The sequence below is a fragment of the Macaca thibetana genome, chromosome 6 (genome assembly GCF_024542745.1).
Source record: "Macaca thibetana thibetana isolate TM-01 chromosome 6, ASM2454274v1, whole genome shotgun sequence".
NCBI classification, from domain to species: Eukaryota; Metazoa; Chordata; class Mammalia; order Primates; family Cercopithecidae; genus Macaca; species Macaca thibetana.
The window spans coordinates 25,286,913-25,311,346 of record NC_065583.1 but is presented as its reverse complement, the minus strand read 5'-3'; the positions used below and the strand labels follow the sequence as shown (position 1 = coordinate 25,311,346).

Below are 24,434 nucleotides of genomic sequence, written 5' to 3'. Positions count from 1 at the left end.
ATCAAGTGGGATTCCAGCTGTGTGTCTGCAAGGACCCCTTTTAAATCGGAAATAGAGGAGCAGTCAAAGCTGCCACTGTTGCCACTGACTGGCAATACAGAATGATTGCATTCGAAATTTCTTAACCCCCCAAATAAACTGCCTGAATAATATTTTTATATTACTAAGGTGGACTGCTGGGGTTACCTTGTTTTCTTCAGTCATTCTAAATTTTTCCTTCAGTTTGGTAGGTCTTTGAGCATCTCCACCACAAAGATGTTGGAATTCTGAGTTGGAATTTGGAAAACGGCCTCCTAGGAGTCCCTTTCTGCCCAGTATGTGTGTGGCTGTGGCTGTATCAGTGCACATCAGAAGTCATGGCTGTGTTAAATGAGAAGCCTCAAGCTAACATCCAGAGAAGCCACTTCTGTCCAGAGGAAACAGATTTTTAGAGTTGTCGGAGGGTGTAAATGTAGACAGCAGCCAGCCATATCTCTTCATCAGTTGATTTTTTTTCCTTTATTTTTTTTCTCTTCTCTCAGCAGTTTAACGTGAGTGCTTCTCTCTCGCCTCATTTATTTCAGATGCCTCAGGAACAGTATACTCACCACCGGAGCACCATGCCCGGCTCCGAGGGGCCACAGGTGTACAAGGTGGGGATTTATGGCTGGCGGAAACGATGCCTGTATTTCTTTGTCCTGCTCCTCATGATTTTAATACTGGTGAACTTGGCCATGACCATCTGGATTCTCAAAGTCATGAACTTCACAATTGTAAGTAAAACCATCTAGGTTTGTTTAGCTCTCTTTGGGGAGGGGAAGCTTGGGGCAAGATGATGAAGGAATGTGGAAAAGTGATGTTATTACAGTAGGACTCAAAAGATCTGTAACCTCGTGTTTTGGTGAAAGAGCATTTCCGTTCAGATCAAATATGGGTATTGACTTCTATCTAATCTCAATTCTTCAGGGACTAGTAATCCAACTTAGAGATATTTCCCTCCTTTGGAATCTCCTGTGTGTTATCCCTCCATTTTAATAACAGTTTCTGTAGCCTGTAGCTTTCAAGCACTTTGATTAAATAATAAAGAAATAGAGAATAAATTCGAAGTATTAAGTTTTCACCGATTGTAGTGATGATAAAACGTTTTTTTGAAGTAGAGAGTTGAAACATTTGAGTAAAATTGTACTGTGAGCATTATCTATCTAAAAATTTTAACTATTTATGCTTGATTATCCATCACTCTGGTTAGTTACGAATATCCTCAATTTTTCGGAGGATGATCCTCTTTGCCACTGGTCTGGGTAAGACAGAAATTAGAGGAATGTAGCTGTGGTTCATTTTTTTTTTAAGAATTGAGGTTTATGTGTCTTCAGTAAAACTCTTGCTATTGGTGTTTGGGGTCCCTGTACGGACTGGACATTTACTGTTGTAGTTCAAATGAAAAAATCCTGGAAAAATGACTTTTGGAGTTATTTAGAGGTTTTATACCTAGAAATTCTGATCTATACTAGCAATGTAAGTAGTCTAACTCATTAATGAGGAAGTACTGGGCAGCAGTCTGCTGTATTGAGCATAAAATTTCCTTTCTTGTTCTGATGTCAAAAGTAAGTAATATAGATGGGCAATAAAAATAACTCCCAGGTCAGGCACATTGGCTCATGCCTAAATTCCAGCACTTTGGGAGACTGAGTCAGGAGGATCACTTGAGGCCAGGAGTTCAAGATCAGTCTGGGAAACATAGCAAGACCTCATCTTTGCAACCAAGCAACAAATAACAAACCAGAAAACAAACCACATCACAAACAAATAGGAAAACCCTCTTGTTTGATAAATAAACATGACCTTTACAAAGTAACAGTAAAGTTTTCGTGTGACAATCCCAAATATCATAGTGGATATTTGCATTTTCTAAATTACAAAATTCATTTTTATCCTTGACAACCTATGCATAGTCACACTTTCTTGCCTTTGCTCATACATTGTCTTCTGTTTAGAGTGCTTTTCTCTGTCTTCCCTGTCCGGTAAAACTTGTCTTGATACTCCTATGGTTCCATTTATGTATCTCTTATTATATTTACCACTCCAGATAATAATTTTTACATGTATTTCCCAGACAAACTGAACTTTGAGAAAGGCAAAGGCTGCGTCTTTTCTGTGTGTGGCTTTGTCCATCACTCACGCTAGGGTTTCTTGGTGCTTGACTTAATTAGGACTCTATAAACCAAGGTTACAGATACTGCTTCAGGCCTCAGAATGGCTCACTTTTTAGTATTTGTGGTAAGAGTTAGGAAACTATAAAAACAAAAAAATTACCTTGATGTTACAAATTTCTATCTTGAGGGGAGAAAATAATTCTTTCTAAAAACATTTTCTTTATGTATGTATGTATTTATGTATAGGCAGGATCTCACTTTTTCACGGAGGCTGGAGGACAGTGGTACGATCATAGCTCACTGCAGCCATGGACTCCTGGGCTCAACCAATCCTCCCATCTCAATCTCCCAAGTAGCTAGAACTACAGACACTCACCGTCATGCTTGACTGATTTTTAAATTGTTTATAGAGATGGGTGTCTCACTATGTGGCCCAGGCTGGTCTCAAACTCCTGGCCTCAAGCAGTTCTCCTACCTCAGCCTCCTACAGTGCTAGGATTAGAAGCATGAGATATCACGCCCAGCTAAGAGTTCAGTTCTTTTGAAAAATGCAGAAAATCTTCTATATTGCAGTAGTAACTTTGGAAGATTATATGGTCAGTTTCCATGGGGTTGTAGGCATCCAAGGTAATAGTTCTAGAGTATTAGAGCACATTAGCTTCTGTTTCTGAGTTAGACTCAATCAATACTTCTCAACTTGGACTTTACTTTTTTTTTTTTTTTTTTTTTTTTGAGATGGAGTCTCACTCTGTTGCCCAGGTTAGAGTGCAGTGGCACGATCTCGGCTCACTGCCAGCTCCGCCTCCCAGGTTCATGCCATTCTCCTGCCTCAGCCTCCTCAGTAGCTGGGACTACAGGCATCTGCCACCACGTCCAACTAATTTTTTTTTTGTATTTTTAGTAGACATGGGGTTTCACCATGTTAGCCAGGATGGTCTTGATCTCCTGACCTCGTGATTTGCCTACCTCGGCCTCCCAAAGTGCTGGGATTACAGATGTGAACCACCGCGCCCGGCCTGGACTTTACTTTCTTTAAAGACAAGCAGAATTCAGAGAAATGTTTAAGCAAGAGAGCAAGATGTAATCAGATTTACATTCTAGAGAGTTTGCATAGGTGAGGAAGCAATAGAATGGGGAAAGTTTGTTAGAGCTGAAGGCTCTGGAGGATGCCCTGGGTCCATTCGGCCTTAAGTCCCAGTGAACACGATTGCCATCTGTCGATGTGCATGTTCTGCAATGTTCTTAATTTGTATTTCAAAAACTTGTAAATTAGAAACACTTCTCTGTTGTAATATTAAGGAGAATACTGAAGTTAGGACAGTAGCATGGACCTTGCATTTAAAGACATTTAAAAGATGGCATTGATATACCTTGACTTCTGGTTGAATGTAGAGTTGAGGGATCAGAAGACATTTTGGAAGATTTCTGGTTTTAGGATGATGAGATGGCTGGGTAGTGGGGCCTAAAAAGCAAAATAGAATTTATTACTTTTCCATGGAACTTGGCTAGTACTCACATAGACCTTTAGTCCCCTATTTGAAGCTTTTCTCTTAATCCCTTATTTTTGTGATTTTTACCAAGGCTGTCATGAATTTAATTTGTAGAACTTGTAAGATTTAGGGGTAGAGGAAGTGGAAAATATGAACTGAAACTTTGATAACTGTGATATTATACAAATACAGCTTCTAGAGTGTGTTTTATCTGGAAAGCTTAATAGAAGCATATGTAAATGTATATTGAGCACCACTTATATGACATTAAGGTAATAACCTATATGAAATTGGCTCTTTCCTGTAGTTAACTAAATTGATTGCAAAAGTTGAGAGTCCTTAAAGCTTTACCAAACCAAGTACTTACTGAGGTAAGAATAATGCTGTCATTAGCCGTAATTGGTGCTTTATAGCCGTAATGCATTTGAGCAAATAGAACTGAAGTGTTAGAAAATTGGTCTTGCCCTGCAAGTTAAAAGCATTATTTTCTATCAATCACAGTATAAAGGATATTCTTTTAGAATTATAATTCTCTTGCACAAATAATAATTTACTGACAGTGGAGATCATGGGGAAAAATGAGGTATTAAGCAATGTTATATTGGAGAAAGAGCAAAAAAAAAAAAAAAAATGAGATAGCAGTAAAGCAGTTTATGAAGAGATTTAAAAATTTGTGTAGGGGAAGTCCTAGCCAGAGCAATCAGGAAAGAGAAAGAAAGGGCATCCAAATTGGAAAAGAGGAAGTCAAACTGTCTCGTTTGCTGATTACATGAGCATATACCTGGAAAACTCTAAAGACTCCTAGATCTAATAAACTAAATTCAGTAAAGTCTCAGGATACAAAATCAGTGCATACAAATGAGCAGCACTGCTATATACCAACAATGGCCAAACTGAGAATCAAATCAAGCACTCGATCTCTTTCATAATAGCTACAAAAATTTTTAAATACCTAGGAATATACTTAAGGAGGTTAAAAGATCTCTACAAGGAGAAATACAAAACACTATTGAAAGAAATTGTGGAAAACACAAACAGATGGAATGGAAAACCATCCCATGCTCATGAATTGAATGACTCAGTATCATGAAAATGACCATAGTGCCCAAAGCAATCTACAGAGTCAATGTACTTCCTATCAGAATACCAACATCATTTGTCACAGAATTAGAAAAAACATTTCTGAAATTCATATGGAAACAAAAAGAGCCTAAATGGCCAAAATAATTCTAAGCAAAAAGAACAAATCTGAAGGCATCACATTATCGGACTTCAAATTATACTGCAAGGATGTAGTAACCAAAACAGCATAATACTGGTATAAAAGTAGACACATAGACCAATGGAACAGAAGAGAGAACCTAGAAATAAAGCCTAATATTTAAAATCAGCTGGTCTTTTACAATGCATACAAAAACATAAATTGGAGAAAGGACACTCTCATAAGTGATGCTGGGAAAATTGGATAGCTACATGAAGAAGAATGAAACTGGATCCCTTTCTCTCACTGTATTGAAAAAAATTAACTCAAAATGGATGAAAGACTTAATGACCTGAAAAATTCTAGAACATAAAAATTCTAGAGAGAAAAACCTAGGAAAAGCACTTCTGGATATTGACCTAGGCAAAGAATTTATGACTAAGACCCCAAAAATAAATGGAACAAAAACAAAAATAAATAAATGGAACCCAATTAAACTAAAAAGCTTCTGCACAGTAAAAGAAATAATGATCAGAATTGACAGAAAACCTATGGAGTGTGAAAAAATATGTGCATATTATGCATCTGATAAAATGACTAATATTCAGAATTGATAAGGAACTGTGAGCAAGAAAATAAAACAGGTGATCTCATTAAAAAGTGGGCCAATGGCATGAATAGACATTTCTCAAAAGAATTGATATAAATGGCTGAGAAACATATAAAAAAAATGTACAACAGATCTAATCAGGCAAATGCAAATTAAAACCACAATGAGATACCACCTTACCCCAACCAGAATGGCTATTATTAAAAAAAAAATAGATGTTGGTGTGGATGTGGTGAAGAAGAAATATTTATATACTGCCGATGGGAATGTAAATTAGTACAATCTCTATAGAAAGCAGTTTGGAGATTTTTCAAAGGCATAAAAGTAGACCTATCATTCGATCCAATAATCTCACTGTTGGGTCGCTACCCAAAGGAAAAAAGTCATTATATCAAAAAGAGACCTGCGTATGTATATTTTTTGCAGCACATTTCACAACTGCAAAGATATGGAACCAACCAAAGTCCCCATCAACAGACAAGTGGATTAGGAAAATACAATATACATCACCAACAGCCATAAAAAAGAATGAAATAATGGCTTTTACAGCAAGTTGTATGGAACCGGAGGCCATTTTTCTAAGTGACGTGACTCAGGAATCAAAAATCTGATACCACATGTTCTATTTGATAAGTGGGAGCTAAGCTATGGGTATGCACAGGCATAGAGAGTGGTATAATGGACATTGGAGACTCAGAAGAGGAGAGGGTGGGAGGGGGGTGATGAAGGATGAAAAACTACCTGTTGGGTAGAGTGTACACTACTCGGTGACAGGTGCACTAAAATTCCAGAGGTCACCACTATATTATTAATCCATGTAATCAAAAACCACTTGTACCTCTAAAGCTACTGAAGGAAACACACACACACACACACACACAGAGACACACACATGTAGGAAAGAGTGATTATTTTGTATGTTTGGGTTGTTCAACAATTTGAGATTTGGGAAAGCTCACACTGTAATCAAACCCCCTGTGTAATGACGAACTATAAGAATGATGTCATCTGTAAGTGTTTGTGAAAACTTGGTGATCTGTCCAAGACTGAAAATCTGGAATTCTACTTTTTTGTCAGTCTTGCATTCTGTACTGTCCCCAAGGATACATGCTGGAAGAGCCTTTCCAGTATAGCAATCTGGACAAGTATCTTACCAAGTTTTCTTTGTCTCAGAGGTAAATCAGAAGAAAAGTTATTTTGCTTTCCTCTGCTCTTAGCAGAAGATTCCAGTATTCATTACTGGCAGGAGATTGAGACTACATATTTCATTTTCCCCATACATTGGAGAGTGTGTGTTTTACCTACACTGTAAACACCCACAAATAGACCTTAGTTTATCACACATTGTGCTTATACAAAGGAGTTAATATTTATTAAATGTCTCTTCTGTGCTACTCACTGTACATGGCTCTTAAAATCTTTTAATTTTCATAACTCTACCAATTTAATATTGTTATCCTCACTGAAAACCCAACGCTCAGAAAAGTTGCGTGACTTGCTGAAAGACAGCTAGTAAGTGAAAATCTGGTGTTTGACTTCCTGTCTCAACCTTTACACTACACTGTATCTCCTCCTCCAAATTGCAATAATGATCTGGCTCTTCAACAGAATCCTGAAGCTGGAAAAATAGCCTATTATCTTTGCCTACCTTGTGTCATAGGTCACTTTCATCTGAGGTACCCAGTGACGTTTTCTGTTTAGAGTAGTTCCCTGGTAGTTCTGAATGTTTGGTTTTTATCTAATTTCTCTTTGTTCTGTAGCTGAGGACCTTCTCCTTGCATTGTTTCCACTTTGTGTTTTGTACATTTGTTGTGGTTAACATAAGCATTTAGTATAAACTTAATATCTATTCATAGATTGGTGAAGACCCAGTGAGTTAATTCATGTGAAGCATTTTTAGCAGAATCTGACACATAGGAAGACTCAGTGTTGACAACAGAAAGTCATGAGAGACACTTCAGGACAGAACAGTAGTTCAGGGCTCAAACTCTGGAGACAGATGTTCTAAGTACAAGTCTGGATTCTGCCTCTTACTCAGTGATTTTTGATACGTTTCTCAACCTCTCTGTGCTAATACCTACCTCATAAGATTGTTGCAAAGATTAGAGGAAGTGATAAATGCATTGTTTAGAGCCTGGCACATAGCAAGCACTTTATAGAAGTAGTTGCTATCGTTGTAGTCATCATCGTCGTCGTCATCATCATCATCATCATCATTTATTACAGGCTTATTGTGTGCCAGGCACTATGCTGTTGCAGTTACAGTTTGTAAACATTATCTAACTTAATCATTTATCCAGGTTGCTACTATTTGGATACCAACTTTACAAGGGAGAGAGTGGCTCAGTAACTTGATCTGAGGTCACACGGCTTTATGACCGTGAATCAGAGTAGAGATTCAAACCCAAGCAGTCTGACTATGGATCCTGGTCTGTTAGCTAGTTTGTCATATTGTGGGGCATTGCACAATGCCCAGAGCATCAGAAACTGGATTCTCAGCCCTAACTGGCCATGAACTACATTGCCTTTCTCTTCTGGAACCCAGTATAGCACTAAATGCGTTGGACTAGATGTCATCTCGGGTATCTTCCTGTTTGGACACTAATTTTTGTCATTGTATATTTCCCTAGGCTGTGTGAAGTCTCATTCTAATAGAGAGCTGTTACTTTGGCTAGTGCATTCTACCAGCCCAATCAAAATAACCTGGCCTCAAAGACCTTCCAAAATACTGTAGTATTGATCATGTAGACAATCATTTAGCACAAGTGGTTATTAAGTGGCAAAACTACAAAAGGCTTAGGAGTCATCAATGGATGGCATGATATCTTATCCCGGTACCTGTAAAATTAGATGAAATAGGAACTTTAGGAGTTACCTCATCAGACATCCTTATTCTGTGGATGTTGGAACCAAAGTGGATAGCAAAGTTTTCTGACCCAACTTGACCACCCCAGCTACTCTGGAAACTTCTCTCAGTAGCAGGGATTATTCTCTATACATTGTTGTAGCCCTGCTCAGTGCCTGCTATTCAGTAGGCTTTCAACATGTGTTAACTGTAGATTGCCTTTTGCAGACCACACATATGAGATAATGGATGTCAAGTATCTGATCATGCTGGTCACATAGTGGGACCTCAATAAGTGATAGCTACCTATACCTGTAGTTATACAGATCTCCTGATTTCTATTTTAGTTTCTATTCATTAATATTATAAAATCCAAACCATTGTCACTTGTGATCATGTAAGAAATGAATTTCCATTTATTTCATAAAAACTCATACAGGACTAACTTTATAATGTTTTCACATGATGCACATAAAAACCCGATGAGGTAAGCGCCGTTGTTACCCACACTTGACAGAGGAGGAAGCGGAGGCTCCGAGAAGTACAGTAACTTGCCCAAGGTCACACAGTCAGTGAATGATGAAACTGGGGTGGGTTGCAGGGAGTCTGGCTCTAGAGTCACTGCTCTTCTTCAGTACACAATGCTGCCCATTTTTCAAGGGCTATTTTTCATGAAGACAAATTGAATTTGTTCAGTGGAATGTCTAAAACATGATTTATTTACCCTGAAGTAAGATAAAGATCCACTGAGGGTCAGAGGAAGGCATTCTAATGCTTGTAAATTGGACACATTGTAAAAGAGTAAAAGCCAGAGAGAATGGCCAGCGTGTTCCGTAACTCAGGACGCTGACACATCATCTGTTTTGGGAAAGCTCAAGGAACCGACCCAGTCTTACCCAAGTTAAGGTGAGTGAGGATGCCTATAAAGTACATGGTAGACACTTAGAATTTGTTTATTGAATAAATTGAAAGGGAGAAAATTATGAATAGGCAGTCACTTTAAATTAAAATGTATAAAGATGGGTTAATAGAGCTTTATATGACTTCTAAAATGAAGTATTAGTTGATGTATTAAGGTAGACAGATCATAAATGAGATGAGTGCTTGAATTTGATTATGAAAAGGTTTTTTAATATAGACACTCCCTCTGTGTATCAACTACCTGCTACATTTTAATTACATGGGAAAAGAAGGGTAATGATGTCGTGTGAAATAGATTAAAGGCAGAAGACTTCATCCTAGTTAATATACAGATTTGCTCAGTAAATGAGTGAAAGTGATATTATTGGCTTTAGTTATACTTTTCATTTAACACTGTTAATATATTGTGAGTGTGAGTAGCATCCACTTCAGAGCAGTGCCAGCTTAGCTTGGGGACTTGGAAGTGCTTCCTATACTGAGAAAATCATGCTTCCATCTCTCAGTGCTTCGACTCTGTGGTCACTTTTAATCCATTAGCTCAATCCATCCATATGAAAAATTGCCAAAATGTTTTTTAAAAGCACCATAAAAATTGTAATGCAGAAAAACAAAAAACAAAAATTTATTTTTATTCCATGGTCAGTCCTAGGATATGGCTCTCCAATGTCCTATTTGGTTTGAAACTTCCTGTGTTTTATACCTTTGTGAGAATGTAAGGCATCAAGGATGATTTGGGTATCATAATTACTGCAAATAACATGAATCAAAAGTGCTATAAAGTTATACAATCTATTGGGCATATTTGCTTCAATTGAATCAGTATTTCTTAAGCACACAGTTGAGTATACTATGCTTTGTGTAGAAACTAAAGATTATAATAAAACAATCCTATACTTTAAGTACTCATAATTTGCTAGGGAAGAAAACACATATATAATTTTAATACTTTCTACAAATTACATATTTTAAAGAAGTATCAAAATTGTAGAATAAATTAGTTAAAGTTAGAGGACACTGAAAGACTTCTTGAGGTGTGTCTTCAAGGATGAATAAGGCCTTTTATATGGTGGTGAAATCAGAGAAAGCAGTGTGATTATCGTCTGGAAGCTGGTAAGTTAAACTTGATTGGGGAGCCTCAGGCATAATGGTTCTAGTATTGAGAGCTTAGGCCACTGGAGTAGAAAGAGGGGATGGGGAAAGATGAGAATAGGAGCTGACACGAGTAAAGTCAAATAGCTTGCAAATTATAGACTTTGGAGGGGTCAAACTGAAAAGCTTGAATTCTGATTATAAAGAAATTACTGTGTAACTTTATCCTATTATTTGGACAATATTCATGACCTTTTCCACTTACAAGAGTTTTCATACAACTAAAGTTATTTTTATGTCCTAGAATTGAGAGGAACAATGTTAGAAAATCTCCGAGGAAATATTTTTTGTCTCTGTATATCATACATAGCTATTCACACACGGAAATTTTAGTTCTTACTGGTCATGTTGCTGTGACCTCTGAATAACTCTCAGAAATCTGAAGTTGTGGCCACATCGAAAGAATCTGTTCATGCTGACTGAGTTATTAAGCAATCATAGAGGAGAAGTGGCAAATCCCAAGGGCATACTGCCACTGAGAACTTGCAGGTCAGTCCTTCCATGGTAGACAGGGGTGGGGTTAGATGATTCAAACTATAGAAAGAACCAGTAAATATGAGGTGGTTTCTCATCAGTTGGTTTGCCTGAGAATCATTAGTTAGGATTTCTAGGCTCAGAGTTGTTTGTAAATAGTCTTTCTAGAATGGCATTGTCCACTAAGGATTTAAAATTAACATTAAAGACATCTATTTAGTCACACTAGCCACATCACAATGTTCAACAGCTACACATGGCTAGTAGCTGCCATCTTAGAGCAGATACAGATCATTTTCATCATCACAGGAAGTCCTTTGTTTGAAAACTGGTCCAAAATCTACTGTCCTACTTCTTAGATACATCTTGGATGGCATGGTAAGGCCCTTGAACCAAAAAGTTCTTTGTTCCTCACCATACAACAATTTTTGCCTTTCCTTCCTGTGCCCCAGGCACTTTCCAAGACCTAGAGCCATGGGATTAAGGTAGGAAAACAAACCAAAACCATCTTAATATAAAAAGGAGAAGAAATTTTCTCATAATCTGATTAACAGCCAATATAACTGCTATGTTTTTAAATCAGCTTTGTACCTTTTCCATGCATTCATTCTGTCTCCTTTCTTCCTTTCAATATTCTTAATTGGAAAGGCCGTGAGACTGTGCTAGATTTTTCATCTTGCCTGTGAGGAGCAAGGTGAACTTTTGTTGGGTGAAGAGCTGTGTTGAGGAGGGAGTTGCAAGGACTGTTTCTGAGCCATATTCTCCCAACTTGTAAAATAAACAGTTGGAGCAGATGATATATAAGGTCCAACACCCTCAAATAATTTTTGTTTTTCTGTGAGACAGTGTCTGACTATGTTGCCCAGGCTGGAGTGCAGTGGCATGATCCCAGCTCACTCCAACCTCTGCCTCCCAGGTTCAAGCGACTGTTGTCCCTCAGCCTCCTGAGTAGCTGGGATTATAGGCGTGTGCCACCATGCCTGGCTAATTTTTGTGTTTTAATAGAGATGGGGTGTCGCCATGTTGGCCAGGCTGGTCCTGAATTCCTGACCTCAAGTGATTTGCCTGCCTTGGCCTCACATAATTTCTGTGTGTGATCACTGGGTCCTCCATATTCCCTGACCCAGAATGAGAAAGATGGATGTCTTGTTACTTCTAGAAGTGTGAGGGTGTGGTGTGTATGTTTGCTCCCTTTGCATCTGCTTAGCCAAAGATCCAATATATTAAGTGCCAGGGAGTATATCTTATGTGCCTTTTTACATTTCTAATCTTCATTCATTTAATTATTTAATGAATAATTGGTCTGATTATCTATTACTACACAACAAACTCCCCCAAAACTTAGTGGCCTAATACAACAGCAATACTTTATTTTGCTCATAATTCTGCAGCTTGGGCAGAGCTCAGAGGAGATGGCTTGTCTCTTTTCCCTGATGTCTAGCACCTTGACTGGGAGACTCAAAGGCCTGGGGTATCTCAACAGCTGGCGCTGGAATCATCTCCAGGTGTGTTTACTTACATGTGTGGGTGGTTGGTGCTAGCTGTCAGCTGGGACCTCAGCTAGCCAGAACACCTACACACAGCTCTTTCCTATGGGCTAAGTTGGGCTTGCCCTTAACATGGTAGCCAAACTCTAGAATATGTGTTCCATTTAAAGAAGATGGAAGTGCATAGCATTGCTATGACCCAGACTCAGAAGTCAGATAGCATCACTTCCACTCGACTCTGTTGTAGGCAGACACAAAGTCCGGCCTAGATTCAAGCAGTGGGTACATGGGCTCCACTTCTTCATGGGGGAATTGCAAAGTTCTAGAGGAGTATGTGGGATGGGAGATTGTAGTGGATTGAATAGTGGCCCTCCCACATTATGTGCTCCTAATCCTCGGTACCTGTGAATGTTACCTTATTTGGAAAAAGGGTCTCCTCTAAATTAAGGATCATGAGATGAGGAGATAATTCCTGGGTTACCCAGGTGAGCCTTCAATTCAATGACAAGTGTCCTTATAACGATGAGGCAGAGGAAAATTTGACACAGAAGAGGAGGAGGCAATTATTATCAGAGAAGCAGAGGTTGGCGTGATGGGGCCACCAATTAAGGAATGTTGATAGCCACTAGAATTGAGAAGAGACAAGGGATAAATTTTCATCTAGAGCCTCCAGAGGGCTTGGAATTCTGGCTTCTAGAACTTTGAGAAAATTTATATTGTTTTAAGCTGAGAGTTTTATGGTAATTTGTCATGGTAGCCACAGGAAACTGATACCGAGATACTGCTATGGCCCGTTTAGGAAAAGTACAATCTGGTGCAACAGTACCACCACCATCAACGCTATTAAGCATGCAAACACCACACCTTGCAGTGAACGTTGTTTGGACAATGTCAAGTGCCTGGCTTTGTAATCTCTTATTCCTCACAATGACCCTGTAAAAGGGACTATTATCTCTTCTTTCTATGTAAAGAAACTGAAGCACAGAAGGCTTAATTCACCTGTCCAACCTTTTTTATCTAGTGGGCAGCCAGGTCAGTATATAGACTAAGATATGTCTAACTTCAAAGCTTATGCTTTTAACTTTCTCTGAAAACATTTACTGTCAAAAAGGTAAATGAATGTCTCATAAACAGTAATGAATTTACTTGCATAATGTTCAGTGGCAATGATGGTCATTGTAGAGCTAGGACGAATGAGGAATGGACATTTTAAAACAACTTCAGTATTGGCTCAGCCATTGGCGACTCAAGCGGTTTTATCCTCGTGAATAATTGTAAGGGGTCATACTGACGACATAGCTCATGCCTATGTTAGAAGAATCATAATTTTGTTGCTTTTGAGTTACCTTTGTGCTTCACTTACATGTACTTCACAGTTACATGTAAACTCTTTGTTGCTCTGGTAAATAAAGTTAAAGAACACGAAAACAGTTCTCAGTAGGAGGGCAGCCTTTCCATTTATCGGAGAAACCTCACTGAATGCTTGTGTAGATAAAAATTACGCATTTTGACCGGCTTTTAATTACCAGCCAGCTTTATTAAGTGGAGTACTTCCTAGGTCTCATGCCTAACATGTACTGTGGTCAACCCCCCAACTTTAAAATAAATAAGAATGAGCAACGGATGGCAGAACTCGGCAACATTGACTTTCTGCAGAATTAGGCAAGTCATTGAGCCAACGTCCATGAGGTATAGGGTTAAAGACTCAGTACATTCTGGTCCCTTAGCTAATCGTTCATTTTGGGTTGGTCAATGTCTAGGAGTTTTGACTATTAGTATACGGGGCTGTCATCTGCCATGTTAGGTAACCATGTTTTCTCTCTTTCTCTCATAATCTCTTAATTACATGATAAAATAGGAAGTATTGTCCCTAAAACGCAAAGGTAGAGGAAAATTATCATTTGAGTCACTCAGTCACTCACTGGGTTAAATCAGCTTTGTGCCATACATAGTTGCTTGCCATTTAATAAATGAATGCTTTATAGTTCACATAAGCAATTTCAGGTAGTCTGAATTGAAACCTGCATTGCAATTCTTGGCAGGGAGGAGAGAGCAGAAATAATTTGTGTCTTATTCATTCACTAGTGGAAAGCCTTGTGCTTCTGACTTGTTTCCTAGTCTCAATTAAGTGAATGGTTTCTATTGGAAATCCTCACCTCTTCAAGTCAATTATTACCATAATTATGATGTATTGACAGCCTTATGAATGAGAAACAGTAGTTTTATTCAACACATATTTGTTGAGTTCCTACAGTGGGCCAAGGACTAGACTAAGTGCTTGAGATATGAGAGTGAAGAAGAGCAAATGCCGTTCCTCCCTCATAGAGCTATCTGTCTAATGGAGGAGGCATTGGAATTACTAACACAATCAAATAAATGTAAAAGAACAGTCAGGATAAGTGGATGGTGTAAAGAAGGCAGGAAGGGGTGATTTGGCATAATTGAAGAGGGGCTTTCAAGTCAAGATGATTGCACAGATGTTAAAAATGAAAACTGAACAAAGGAAGCCAAAGTAAAATGAAGAAATGGCCATCTAGTAATGTTGTATATGTATCTGCAGAAAATCTGGTGTTTCCTCTGGGAGAGGAGTTGACTAGTGCTGGTGGTGGGTGGGGAGACAGGTGGGAGAGGGGTGGAAGGCAACTTTTTCATGCTACCTTATGCTGTTGAACATTTGGTGAGGAGAATGCACTTATGTAACACTTGTGGGATTCAAGAAAAATTTAAAATAAGAAGCTAAAAGGGAAGAGAAAAGAATCATAAATAGAAGTAGGGACAAGTCATGGCAGTTGCTTTCCTAAGGACTATTTGGCTACCTTGTTGGTATAATTGGGGACCTCACCTGTGAGGATAGAATCAGACTATAATTACCCATACTGAATACAAATACTTTATGTGTTATGAAAAGGAAACTGGTTTATAACAAGTCTTTTGCTTTCTTCTTTGGAGCTGGTTTATAACAACTCTTTTGCTATCTTCATTGGTTCAAAACAGTATCTGGCCACTTACAGGTACATCAACATTGACCTCAGGATTCAAAGGTTGATTATTGTCATTAATTAATAGAATAACATGTATTAAGGGTTTATTCTGTGCCAGGTATGATACTGAGCATGTAACATAGGACATATTATCTCTGTAACAGTCCTAGAAGGTGAGTCCTATAATTACCCCCTTTTCCCAGCGATGAGGAAATTAAGGCTTAGAGAAGAGATCAAGTCACTTTCCTAAGATTGCAGTAAGTCACAGAGCTGGGATATAAAGCCAGCCTAGACCCAGAATTCCTAACAGCTTTGCACACATCCTCCCTGATGCTCGGCAGTCTGAGAAGATACTGTCTTCATTCCTCAGATCTCTTAGTCTCTACGCTTATGGTGTTATTAAGATGAGTCAGCAGCAGGGCACATGAAGAACGCTGATGGTCTCCAGTATCCCTAAGATGCACTCATTTCTGGAACTTTCTTAATGCACACATATGAAGATGAATACTTATTCACAGCTGGTGCTATACCTCCTATACAGCTTACTGAGAAATTATTTTCTCATTGTGTTTTCTAATGGATCTTATTGATTCTTTTCTGTCATATTGTACGAATCACTTATCAAACTTAGAAAGGTTAAGAGGCCTCACAACTGGTAGACTTAATTATGCTGGAGCAAATCCTCTCAGTTCAGACTTCTCAAATTCTTGGTTCATTTTTCATTTGACTCTCATTGTCCAGGGTTGCCCTGATCCCACAGTGCAAAGTGATAGTGACAGGAGGCAGCCAAATGTCCAGGCAGACGGGGGTGGGTCCCCAGTGAAACCCTACCTCCAAGCTGAAGACAGTTTAAAGCCTGAAAGTGAAGCTACAACTCAAATTCTCAGATCAAATTGAGAACTTGTCTTCCCTTTTGGTGTGTTTTCCTCTGATCCCTACCCTTCACTTGTTTTACATACACCTACCCTTTCCTAATTGTTTTTGTTTGTTTGTTTGTTTGTTTGTTTGTTTTGACGAAGCCTTGCTCTTGTCACCAGGGCTGGGGTGCAATCATGCGATCTTGGCTCACTGCAACTTCCGCCTCCATGGTTCAAGCAATTTTCCTGCCTCAGCCTCCCAAGTAGTTGGGATTACAGACACCTGCCACCATGCCCGGCTAATTTTTGTATTTTTAGTAGACATGGGGTTTCACCATGTTGGCCAGGCTGGTCTCAAACTCCTGACCTCAAGCGATCTGCCTGCCTTGGCCTCCCAAAGTGCTGGAATTACAGACCTAATTGGTTTTTTATCCTTTTGTGTCCACTTTTGAGTGCTGTCTTCACTTTAACCTTTATTGCATATTCACAACCCAATAAGCACACACTTCCCATCCTGTGCCTATAAACACTCCAGACTCAGTCGGTAGAGGGAGAGATGGCCAGACTTTGAGGAGGTGGCTGGATTTTGGAGAAGAAACGGCCAGACTGTGAAAGAGACAGCCTGACTTTGGGGGAAGACGACTCACCCTTCCCATCCCTTCTCCAGCTCCCCTTTCTGCTGAGAGCCATTTTCATCACTTAATGCAAATCTCAGCCTTCACCATCCTTCAGTTGTCTACATGACCTCATTCTACTTGGATGCCAGACAAGGGCTTAGGGCCCACCAAGAGTGTGTACCCCGAAAGGTGGTCACACCGGCCCTTTGATCTCACTGACAGAGGGCAACTGCCCCACGTGATGAGGCAAGGGGCCAATTGAGCTGATAACACACTGCCATCCACAGATGGCAGAACCAAAAGAGCACTGTAATGCTTTGGGATCATGGGCACCATAACCTGGGTGCTGCTGCAGGCCCCACATGGAGCTTGCTCCTGCTGGTGCCTGGAGTGCCCAACAAAATCCTGTACTTACTTGTTCATGTACTCCCTCCTGCAAGGGGTTGAGCACGGCAGGCAGGCCGGCCAAGTAAATAGGGCACCCCTGTTGCAAGTTCAGCAAAGGGGCCAAGAAAAATCCTGCATCAAAAGGGTGCTTCAGAAAAATCCTGATGTGCTAGATAAATGTGATTTTAGGAGAGAAGCAGTGCAATTTTCCAGGTTTTGAAGACAGACCTGGAAGCCTCTGCTCTGTTACTGATGATCTAGATAATATTGGCAAAGTACCTAACCTTCTCTGAGCCTTCGTTTACTCATTTGTGCAAGTGAGATTAACAATACTTGTATTGAAGAGTTGTAATAAAGATTAGAGATAACCAGAAAGTAAAGTATGGTAGACACCCAGTGCTAGCTGTTATCCCTGTCAACTTAAAACATTTGGAGAATTGTCTTACAAAGAGGAAAATAAGATTCAGTTGCTAAAATTCAGCACACAGTCATAAGCTCATGTTTAAAGGAATGACTAATAGAGTCTTAAAAGCATATGTAACTTGGGTGTTGCTGAAAATCATCATTACTGTAAGAAATATAGTGACTCAAATATTTTATATGTACACATTATTGCTGGTTCAACTTAAAATAGGACTCTGTGAAACACAGTAAACTATAGCTATTCTGGTGGATGAGATGGCCTATAAAGAGGTAAACTAAAATAATTATTGGTTGTGATGTGTCCTCTGAAGTCTACAGAGAGAGATGATAATGTGAAATTGCACCTGGATTACTTTGGACATGGATCAGCATTTGCCTCTCTGGAAAGGCAAATTTTAGTAGAAGCCTAAAGGAATGATAATGAGACAGTCATGGGAAGAGCTGGGCAAGATTTTAGGCAGAAGGAGAAGCAAGTTCAAAAGCCCTGATAGAGAACGGACTTGGAGTAGGCAGTCTATGTGTAGTGGCAAGAAAAGGGAGTTGCCATTCAGCAGTCTCCACTGTAGGAACACACACCCTAAGTAGGAGCCAATTGAGGAACCAACACACATGTACTTGAGTCTCCACACTGCACTATGTCATTCATGAGAGGCATTTTGACCTTTATTGACTTATTTCTGATTTGTATGGTGTGATGTTTATATCAAGTGGTTCAACATCCCTGCCTTCATGGAAGCCCTCTTTAAAGCCAATATTCCAATTTGTCAATAAAGATTGAGTGTTCAAATGGTTTAGAACTAGCATTTGAGGCTGGGCACAGTGACTCATGCCTGTAATGCCAGCACTTTGGGAAGCCCAGGTGGACAGATCATGAGGTCAAGAGATTGAAACCATCCTGGCCAACATGGTGAAACCCCATCTCTATTAAAAAGACAAAAAATTAGCTGGGAGTAGTGGCGTGCATCTGTAGTCCCAGCTACTCGAGAGGCTGAGGCAGAAGAATCACTTGAACCCGGGAGGCAGAGGTTGCAGTGAGCTGAGATCGAGCCACTGCATTCCAGTCTGGTGACAAAGCGAGACTACATCTCAAAACAAGCAAACAACAACAACAACAACAAAAAACAGAAATAGCACTTGATAGCATGATTACTGTGAACTTAGTGGCTAGCCTCTGGGATGGACCGCTGTAGAGAACTTTCCCAATAAGGGATACTTGGGAGCAATTCATGAAATAAACTCTATTTGCTTTAATCAGAGTCCACAGCAACCTTCAAACATTGTAAATGGGCTCCACTATCTAATCAGGGAATTATAGCAATATATTAATTGCCATTTCTGATTATTTGCATTTAATTAAGGGGTACTCTTGAGAAAATGAAGGACAGCATAACCTCAAAATACGGCTTTACATCTTGGATAATTGACTATAATTTCTGTCTTTGCAGCTTTCCCTAAATTGTTTTTCTCCAGATGGTTTCTAAAATCTATGAGTTTACCTTTTTTTTTTTTAATGGGTGAGTAGGGTTTTCTGATAAATGCTTATATGGTTTAGTTTTTGCAGCTAAATTAAAGCTTAATTAGTCAAAAATCCAGATCTATGATGTGTTTATGAAGTTTATACAAGCATAATTAATTTCAGTTAATTGCACAAATAGCTTTCTGTGTAAACAATAACCTCTTCACTACTGACCTCTAAATGTCAGATTTCAGTTTATCTACATTTCTAGCCTTCCATGGTAACTCACATATTTCTAAAAGTATTATTCTTTCCCTTGATTTATGACTTTTATTAAGGGAGTCAGTGATTACCCCTGCTACCCACATTTCATGTTTTGAAAATGTAGTGAAAAAAAGTATAATGTTGCTTTTGTTTTGATGGAAGCAGAAAAATAATTTAAAATATGATTTTGGTGTGTTCTCCTAAGTTTATTTCTTCTCATAATGTTACCTAGGTTTTTTTAGTTTATTTGAATGACAGCTGAAATTACATTGATCAGCTAAATGTCAAAAAGAATAGCTATTATTTTTTAAATATCCTGATTGTTTCTAGGATTTCTGTTCCTGAGAAGAATAACATTACTATAAACTGAGCCAGATTCTCTTGCTGTATAAGCTGTTGCCTTTGCAGTGGTATTTAAAAAGCCATGCTTAATTCTAAGAAATTATTCTTTGTAAGCATGCCTTCACTTTTGATTGACAATTAAATTTTCTTATTAGTTCCCTTATTTCCCTAATAAATCTTACATATAGATTGAAATTGATGAATCTTGTCTTTTTCCATCCTCCTTGCTCAAGGGAAAGGGGATGTCATCGCTTCAGGAGCTCTTTCAGAAGACCCAGAAATGTCTTTCACAGGAGCGCACAGAAAAACTCACTACCTGTCACATTGGCCTGACTGGAGTCACAATTCCAGGTCTGGACCAATAACTGTACCCAGGGAATGTGATTATGATCATTGGCTTGGTGGTCTCAGTCACAAATCCCACACCTAACACCCAAGGCCTCTGGGCTGTGCAGGGAGGTATGTGCAGCAGAGTGAAAATGAGTCATTGCAAATGAAACAGGAGGGGATGCTGGGAAAGCAATCACAGAGATCTCTCTCTCAGAACTGAATGTACTGAGTTACGCTGGTATTATGACAGCAGAAGTCTGGGGGAACCTCTTGACTTTAAAGCGACTTTTGCCTCAAAATGGTCAGTATATGTGAATTTGGAATCTGTGAAGTGTTCTTCCTCGCTATATCTCTCCAAGGTTCATTAACAATCAGTCTTACAGAACCAATTCAAAAGGACCATGTTTTTGGTGCCTATCTTATTATTAGCTTCAGGGCTACGTTTTTTTAAATGCATAATGAAATCCATGAAATACTTAGCAAGAATACTTTGCAAATTTGGCTTTGGGGGTAGTGCATGGGTTATAGGCAGAAGGAAAAATATCTGACAGTTGCATAAATTGAAAAACCCTTGGTCCATTTCTAGGCTGCAGCTACCTATAAGCAGTTGAAAAAGGAGAAATCTAGTATGTGTGTGACTTTCAAAGATTCTTTAATGGTTCAATACCCTTTTAGTTTTGTACACAGACTATAGGAAGGTCATTTCTCCCTATGTGTATGAAGTTGGCCTCCCTCCCTTTGTGGGGTTTTTGCTCATTTCAGAGGATAAGAAATGAGGACTGGCTATTGTTAGTGACAGGACAGTGCTTTAAAAATAATGAGAGTCACTCCTCCTTTTCCCTAAAGATTGGTAAGGCAAAAGTACACACTGGCTTGGAAACTTTTTCTAAATAAGTATCTTTACCATTTTATCTCCAGAACTGTAGAGAGCTTCCTTAGGACATTTGAGTTATGGTATGGGCTTTTTCACAAGCTATGAGACCTTGGGCATACTACCTGTTGCCTCTGGGCATCATGATGCATGTTGGTAAAACAGAGAGTTGCAAGAGCATACTCAGATAGCTTTTATCTCTAACATTGCTTGCACACTTCTACAATGGAGAGAAGTTTAAAAACGGACTTTTGATTTAAAAATGGCAGCATAAAAATGTGCAACTCAATTTAAAAATGGGCAAAAGACTTGAATAGACATTTCTCTAAGATGTACAAATGGTCATCAAGCACATACAAAGATGCTGGAAATCATAGTCATTAGAGATATGCAAATAAAAAATACAGTGACTTATCGCTTCACACACACATCCTCACACTCTCTTTACCTACTAAAATGACTGAAGATGAAATAAAACAAATTATCTATTATAAAAAACTAGGAATTGCAATCAATCGTTTCCCAGACTCTGGGAGGGGTCTTTATGAACCTTCAAGGTTTAGGAAACTACATTAATGGACACAGTTAAAGATAGTATATGATATGCTTTCAGAAACAGGTCATTTCTTCCCCTGACCAGGAGTTCTTTAGGAGAGGCTTTATCTTCTGACCTGTATTTGTACCCTGGATGCAAAAATCCAGTGTCAGTAGCAACTGGGAAGATGAGCATTTTCTCTTCTTTCTGCATGGATGTTGTTTTTGAGTCCATCTGCACTTCAGTTTTCTTTCTCCTAAAGGAATACACATACATATGCATACATATATGTAGACACATACATATACACATATATACACGGAAATATTTGTGTATCTGTGTATGCATAAATATGCCTATAAATATGGACGTGTATGTATGTATACATACCTATATACAATATATATGTGTATATATACACACCTATTTACATGTATTTATACATATTGCATGTGTATATGCATGTATACATACAGTAAATATATACACAAATATTTAAATGTACATGTAAGTATATGTGTATATGTGTATATGAATGTATATGTGTATACATTCATATACATTCATATACACATATACACATATACATATGTATATATGTATATACATGTAAATATGTAGCTATGTGTGCATAAATATGTACCTTTTATACATAAAGTTCCATAAGCAAGAGAAAGTACAAGAAGACGTGAGTAGCCCTGCAACCTGGAAAATGTTCTTAATAAATTTCATGTGTTCAGAATGTCAAAGACAAAAGCCTTCCTGACAACCTGAAGGCAACTTTGCAAATGTGAGGGCATCCAGTCAGCGCCCCCATGGGTGGACTGCACTGCTGAGAGCTGCATCGTACTGGGATAAGTTTTTCCTCCTTGCTGTGTGAAGAGAGGGCATGTGGAGTCTACAGAAAAATACTACCAAGTGAGGAAGAGGAACATCATCCTGAGCACTTGAAGAAAGAGCGCCCTGATGGAAACAATTCACAAATGAGAAGAAAGGTTTAGAAAACTGAGGTCAGGTGGTGGTGGCGCAGGGCAGAGTCTTTGTGATTTCTCCATAACAAGAGTGGAAATTCTGAAGGACAGATCAGGCATAGACAGAAAGATTTTAAAATCAGGGGAAATCACCCAGGAAACGTACAGGTTCTTAACAGGCAATAGTCAAATTAAAACCCACTTTGGAATCAGCAAATAATTTGTATTGAGAAAAAGTAAATTAGCTAAGTGAAGAATAAGAGGAGGTGCTTTCCAGAAGAAAAAAGTAAAACTGGTTAAAGAAATACATATGATTACTATGGAGGATGGAGAATGAGCTATAGAAATTCCTAAGAACTGTAGAAATTCTTGAGGAGGACGCTAGAACTGGGGCTAACATAGCAATGATACAATGAAGAATATTCTTCTGAACTGAGCCTAGTGTAAGTTTTTGTTGAAAGTCAACAAAGTGAATGAAAAGATGACCACACCCAGATACATCCTGGCAAACCATATGTTACCAGTGTAAAAAAAGAAAAATCTTGCAAACAAAAGTCATGCCTATCAAAGAATTCTCCTTTAGAATAAAGCAGAAACAATAAAATAGACACTTTTGAAGGGAAAAATGAATTCCAAGAATGTTTTAGTCAGATAAATTGTTTATCTTCTATAAAGAAAACTAAGATGCTTTCTCATGTATTTTAAGCGTCACAAAACAACTTCTACACACTCAGTTTGTGCCAGCCAACTAACAGCTAAATACAGAATAGCCCCAAAATTAGAGAGTTGTGGTATAAAATGACAGGGAGAGGTAAGCTCTGGAACTATTAACATATGAAAAATTTCTAAACATTTTCTGCAAATTATAAAATGCCACTTGTAAACTGTTGAGAAAAGACATAAGATGTTTATCTAAAATTCAGTCTCTAAAATGCCAGATTTACATCCCCAAAGGTGAGAAAGGGGTAGAAAGAGGACGCAGGAAAGGACATGGAGATGTGAATTCTGCAAAATGATGTGTATTATGCAGGAGCAATTTAAAAACTACCTTTTCAGTCTTTGATAGTAAGTAAAATGTAGATTGAATTAAAAAAAAAATACTTTAAGGGGTATATGTTTTCCAAACCTTGAGAGGAAAGGGCAGGAAATTGCTATTCAAAAATAATAGAAAGCACAAAATAGAAGCAAGCTTGAAGTGTATTCAGATTCATTTTTTAAAAAGGCTCGATCTAATTATATGTTAATTCTAACATAGAATCAGCCATGTAGTTTTGCAGCATATTGGAACATACAGAACAACATTTTGGTGTAGACCTTTGACCCTGAAGGGATGTTGACAATCTAGCCATTCCCTCCTACAGTATGGAAGGTCAGCTCTGAATTATTCCATGTGGCAGCCCTGTGGAATGGTCCTAACCACAGCCACACGGGGAGTTAGCAGTACGCCCAGCTATGGCCCAGCCTCGCTGATGATTATGCCTGCTGCTTTCCGTTGTGGTTGTGTTGTAAGCTAGGTGGTTGTTGGAGGTGACATACAAGCTTGGTGACACAGCACGAACATCGTGCTAGGGATAAATTGAATGACTATTTGAGCTAGGTTTGACCTTCAGCAATGTTGTGAAATCTGTGCCCTTATGTAGAAACTATTTGTTCATAGTTTCTCAGCATTTTCAATATTTTTTTTCATTGAGGAGCTTTCCAAAGCATACTAAAACCTATCCTAGCCTTTACCTTTCCAAAAACTGGAGTGCTTCTTCAGTATCTTTAGTGTAAACAGTCTGTGCTTGCTTATTATTATTATTATTTCTATTTTATGTTTTTATTTTATTTTTTATTTTTTGAGATGGAATCTTACTCTGTCGCCCAAGCTGGAGTGCAGTGGCCCAATCTTGGCTCACTGCAACCTCTGCCTTCTGGGTTCAAGCAATTCTCTGCCTTAGCCTTCCGAGTAGCTGGGATTACAGGCGCCTACCACCATACCCAGCTAATTTTTTTGTATTTTTAGTAGAGACCGGGTTTCACCATCTTGGCCAGGCTGATCTTGAACTCCTGACCTCGTGATCCAGCCACCTCGGCCTCTCAAAGTGCTGG

At 38.7% G+C, this 24,434-nt stretch overlaps 1 protein-coding gene across 3 annotated transcripts in view; it reads left to right on the top strand.

The window, feature by feature from the left end:
- The window catches only part of SGCD (sarcoglycan delta), a 426,107-nt gene that overhangs the window by 17,203 nt on the left and 384,470 nt on the right, over positions 1-24,434 (top strand). For 2 of the 3 annotated variants that reach the window (XM_050793959.1, XM_050793958.1), the window contains one exon: positions 564-752. In XM_050793959.1, coding sequence (XP_050649916.1) covers positions 564-752 — 189 coding nt within the window. Of the gene's footprint in view, positions 1-563; positions 753-24,434 lie in introns of those variants that run through there. The other variant, XM_050793960.1, reaches the window with a different exon arrangement.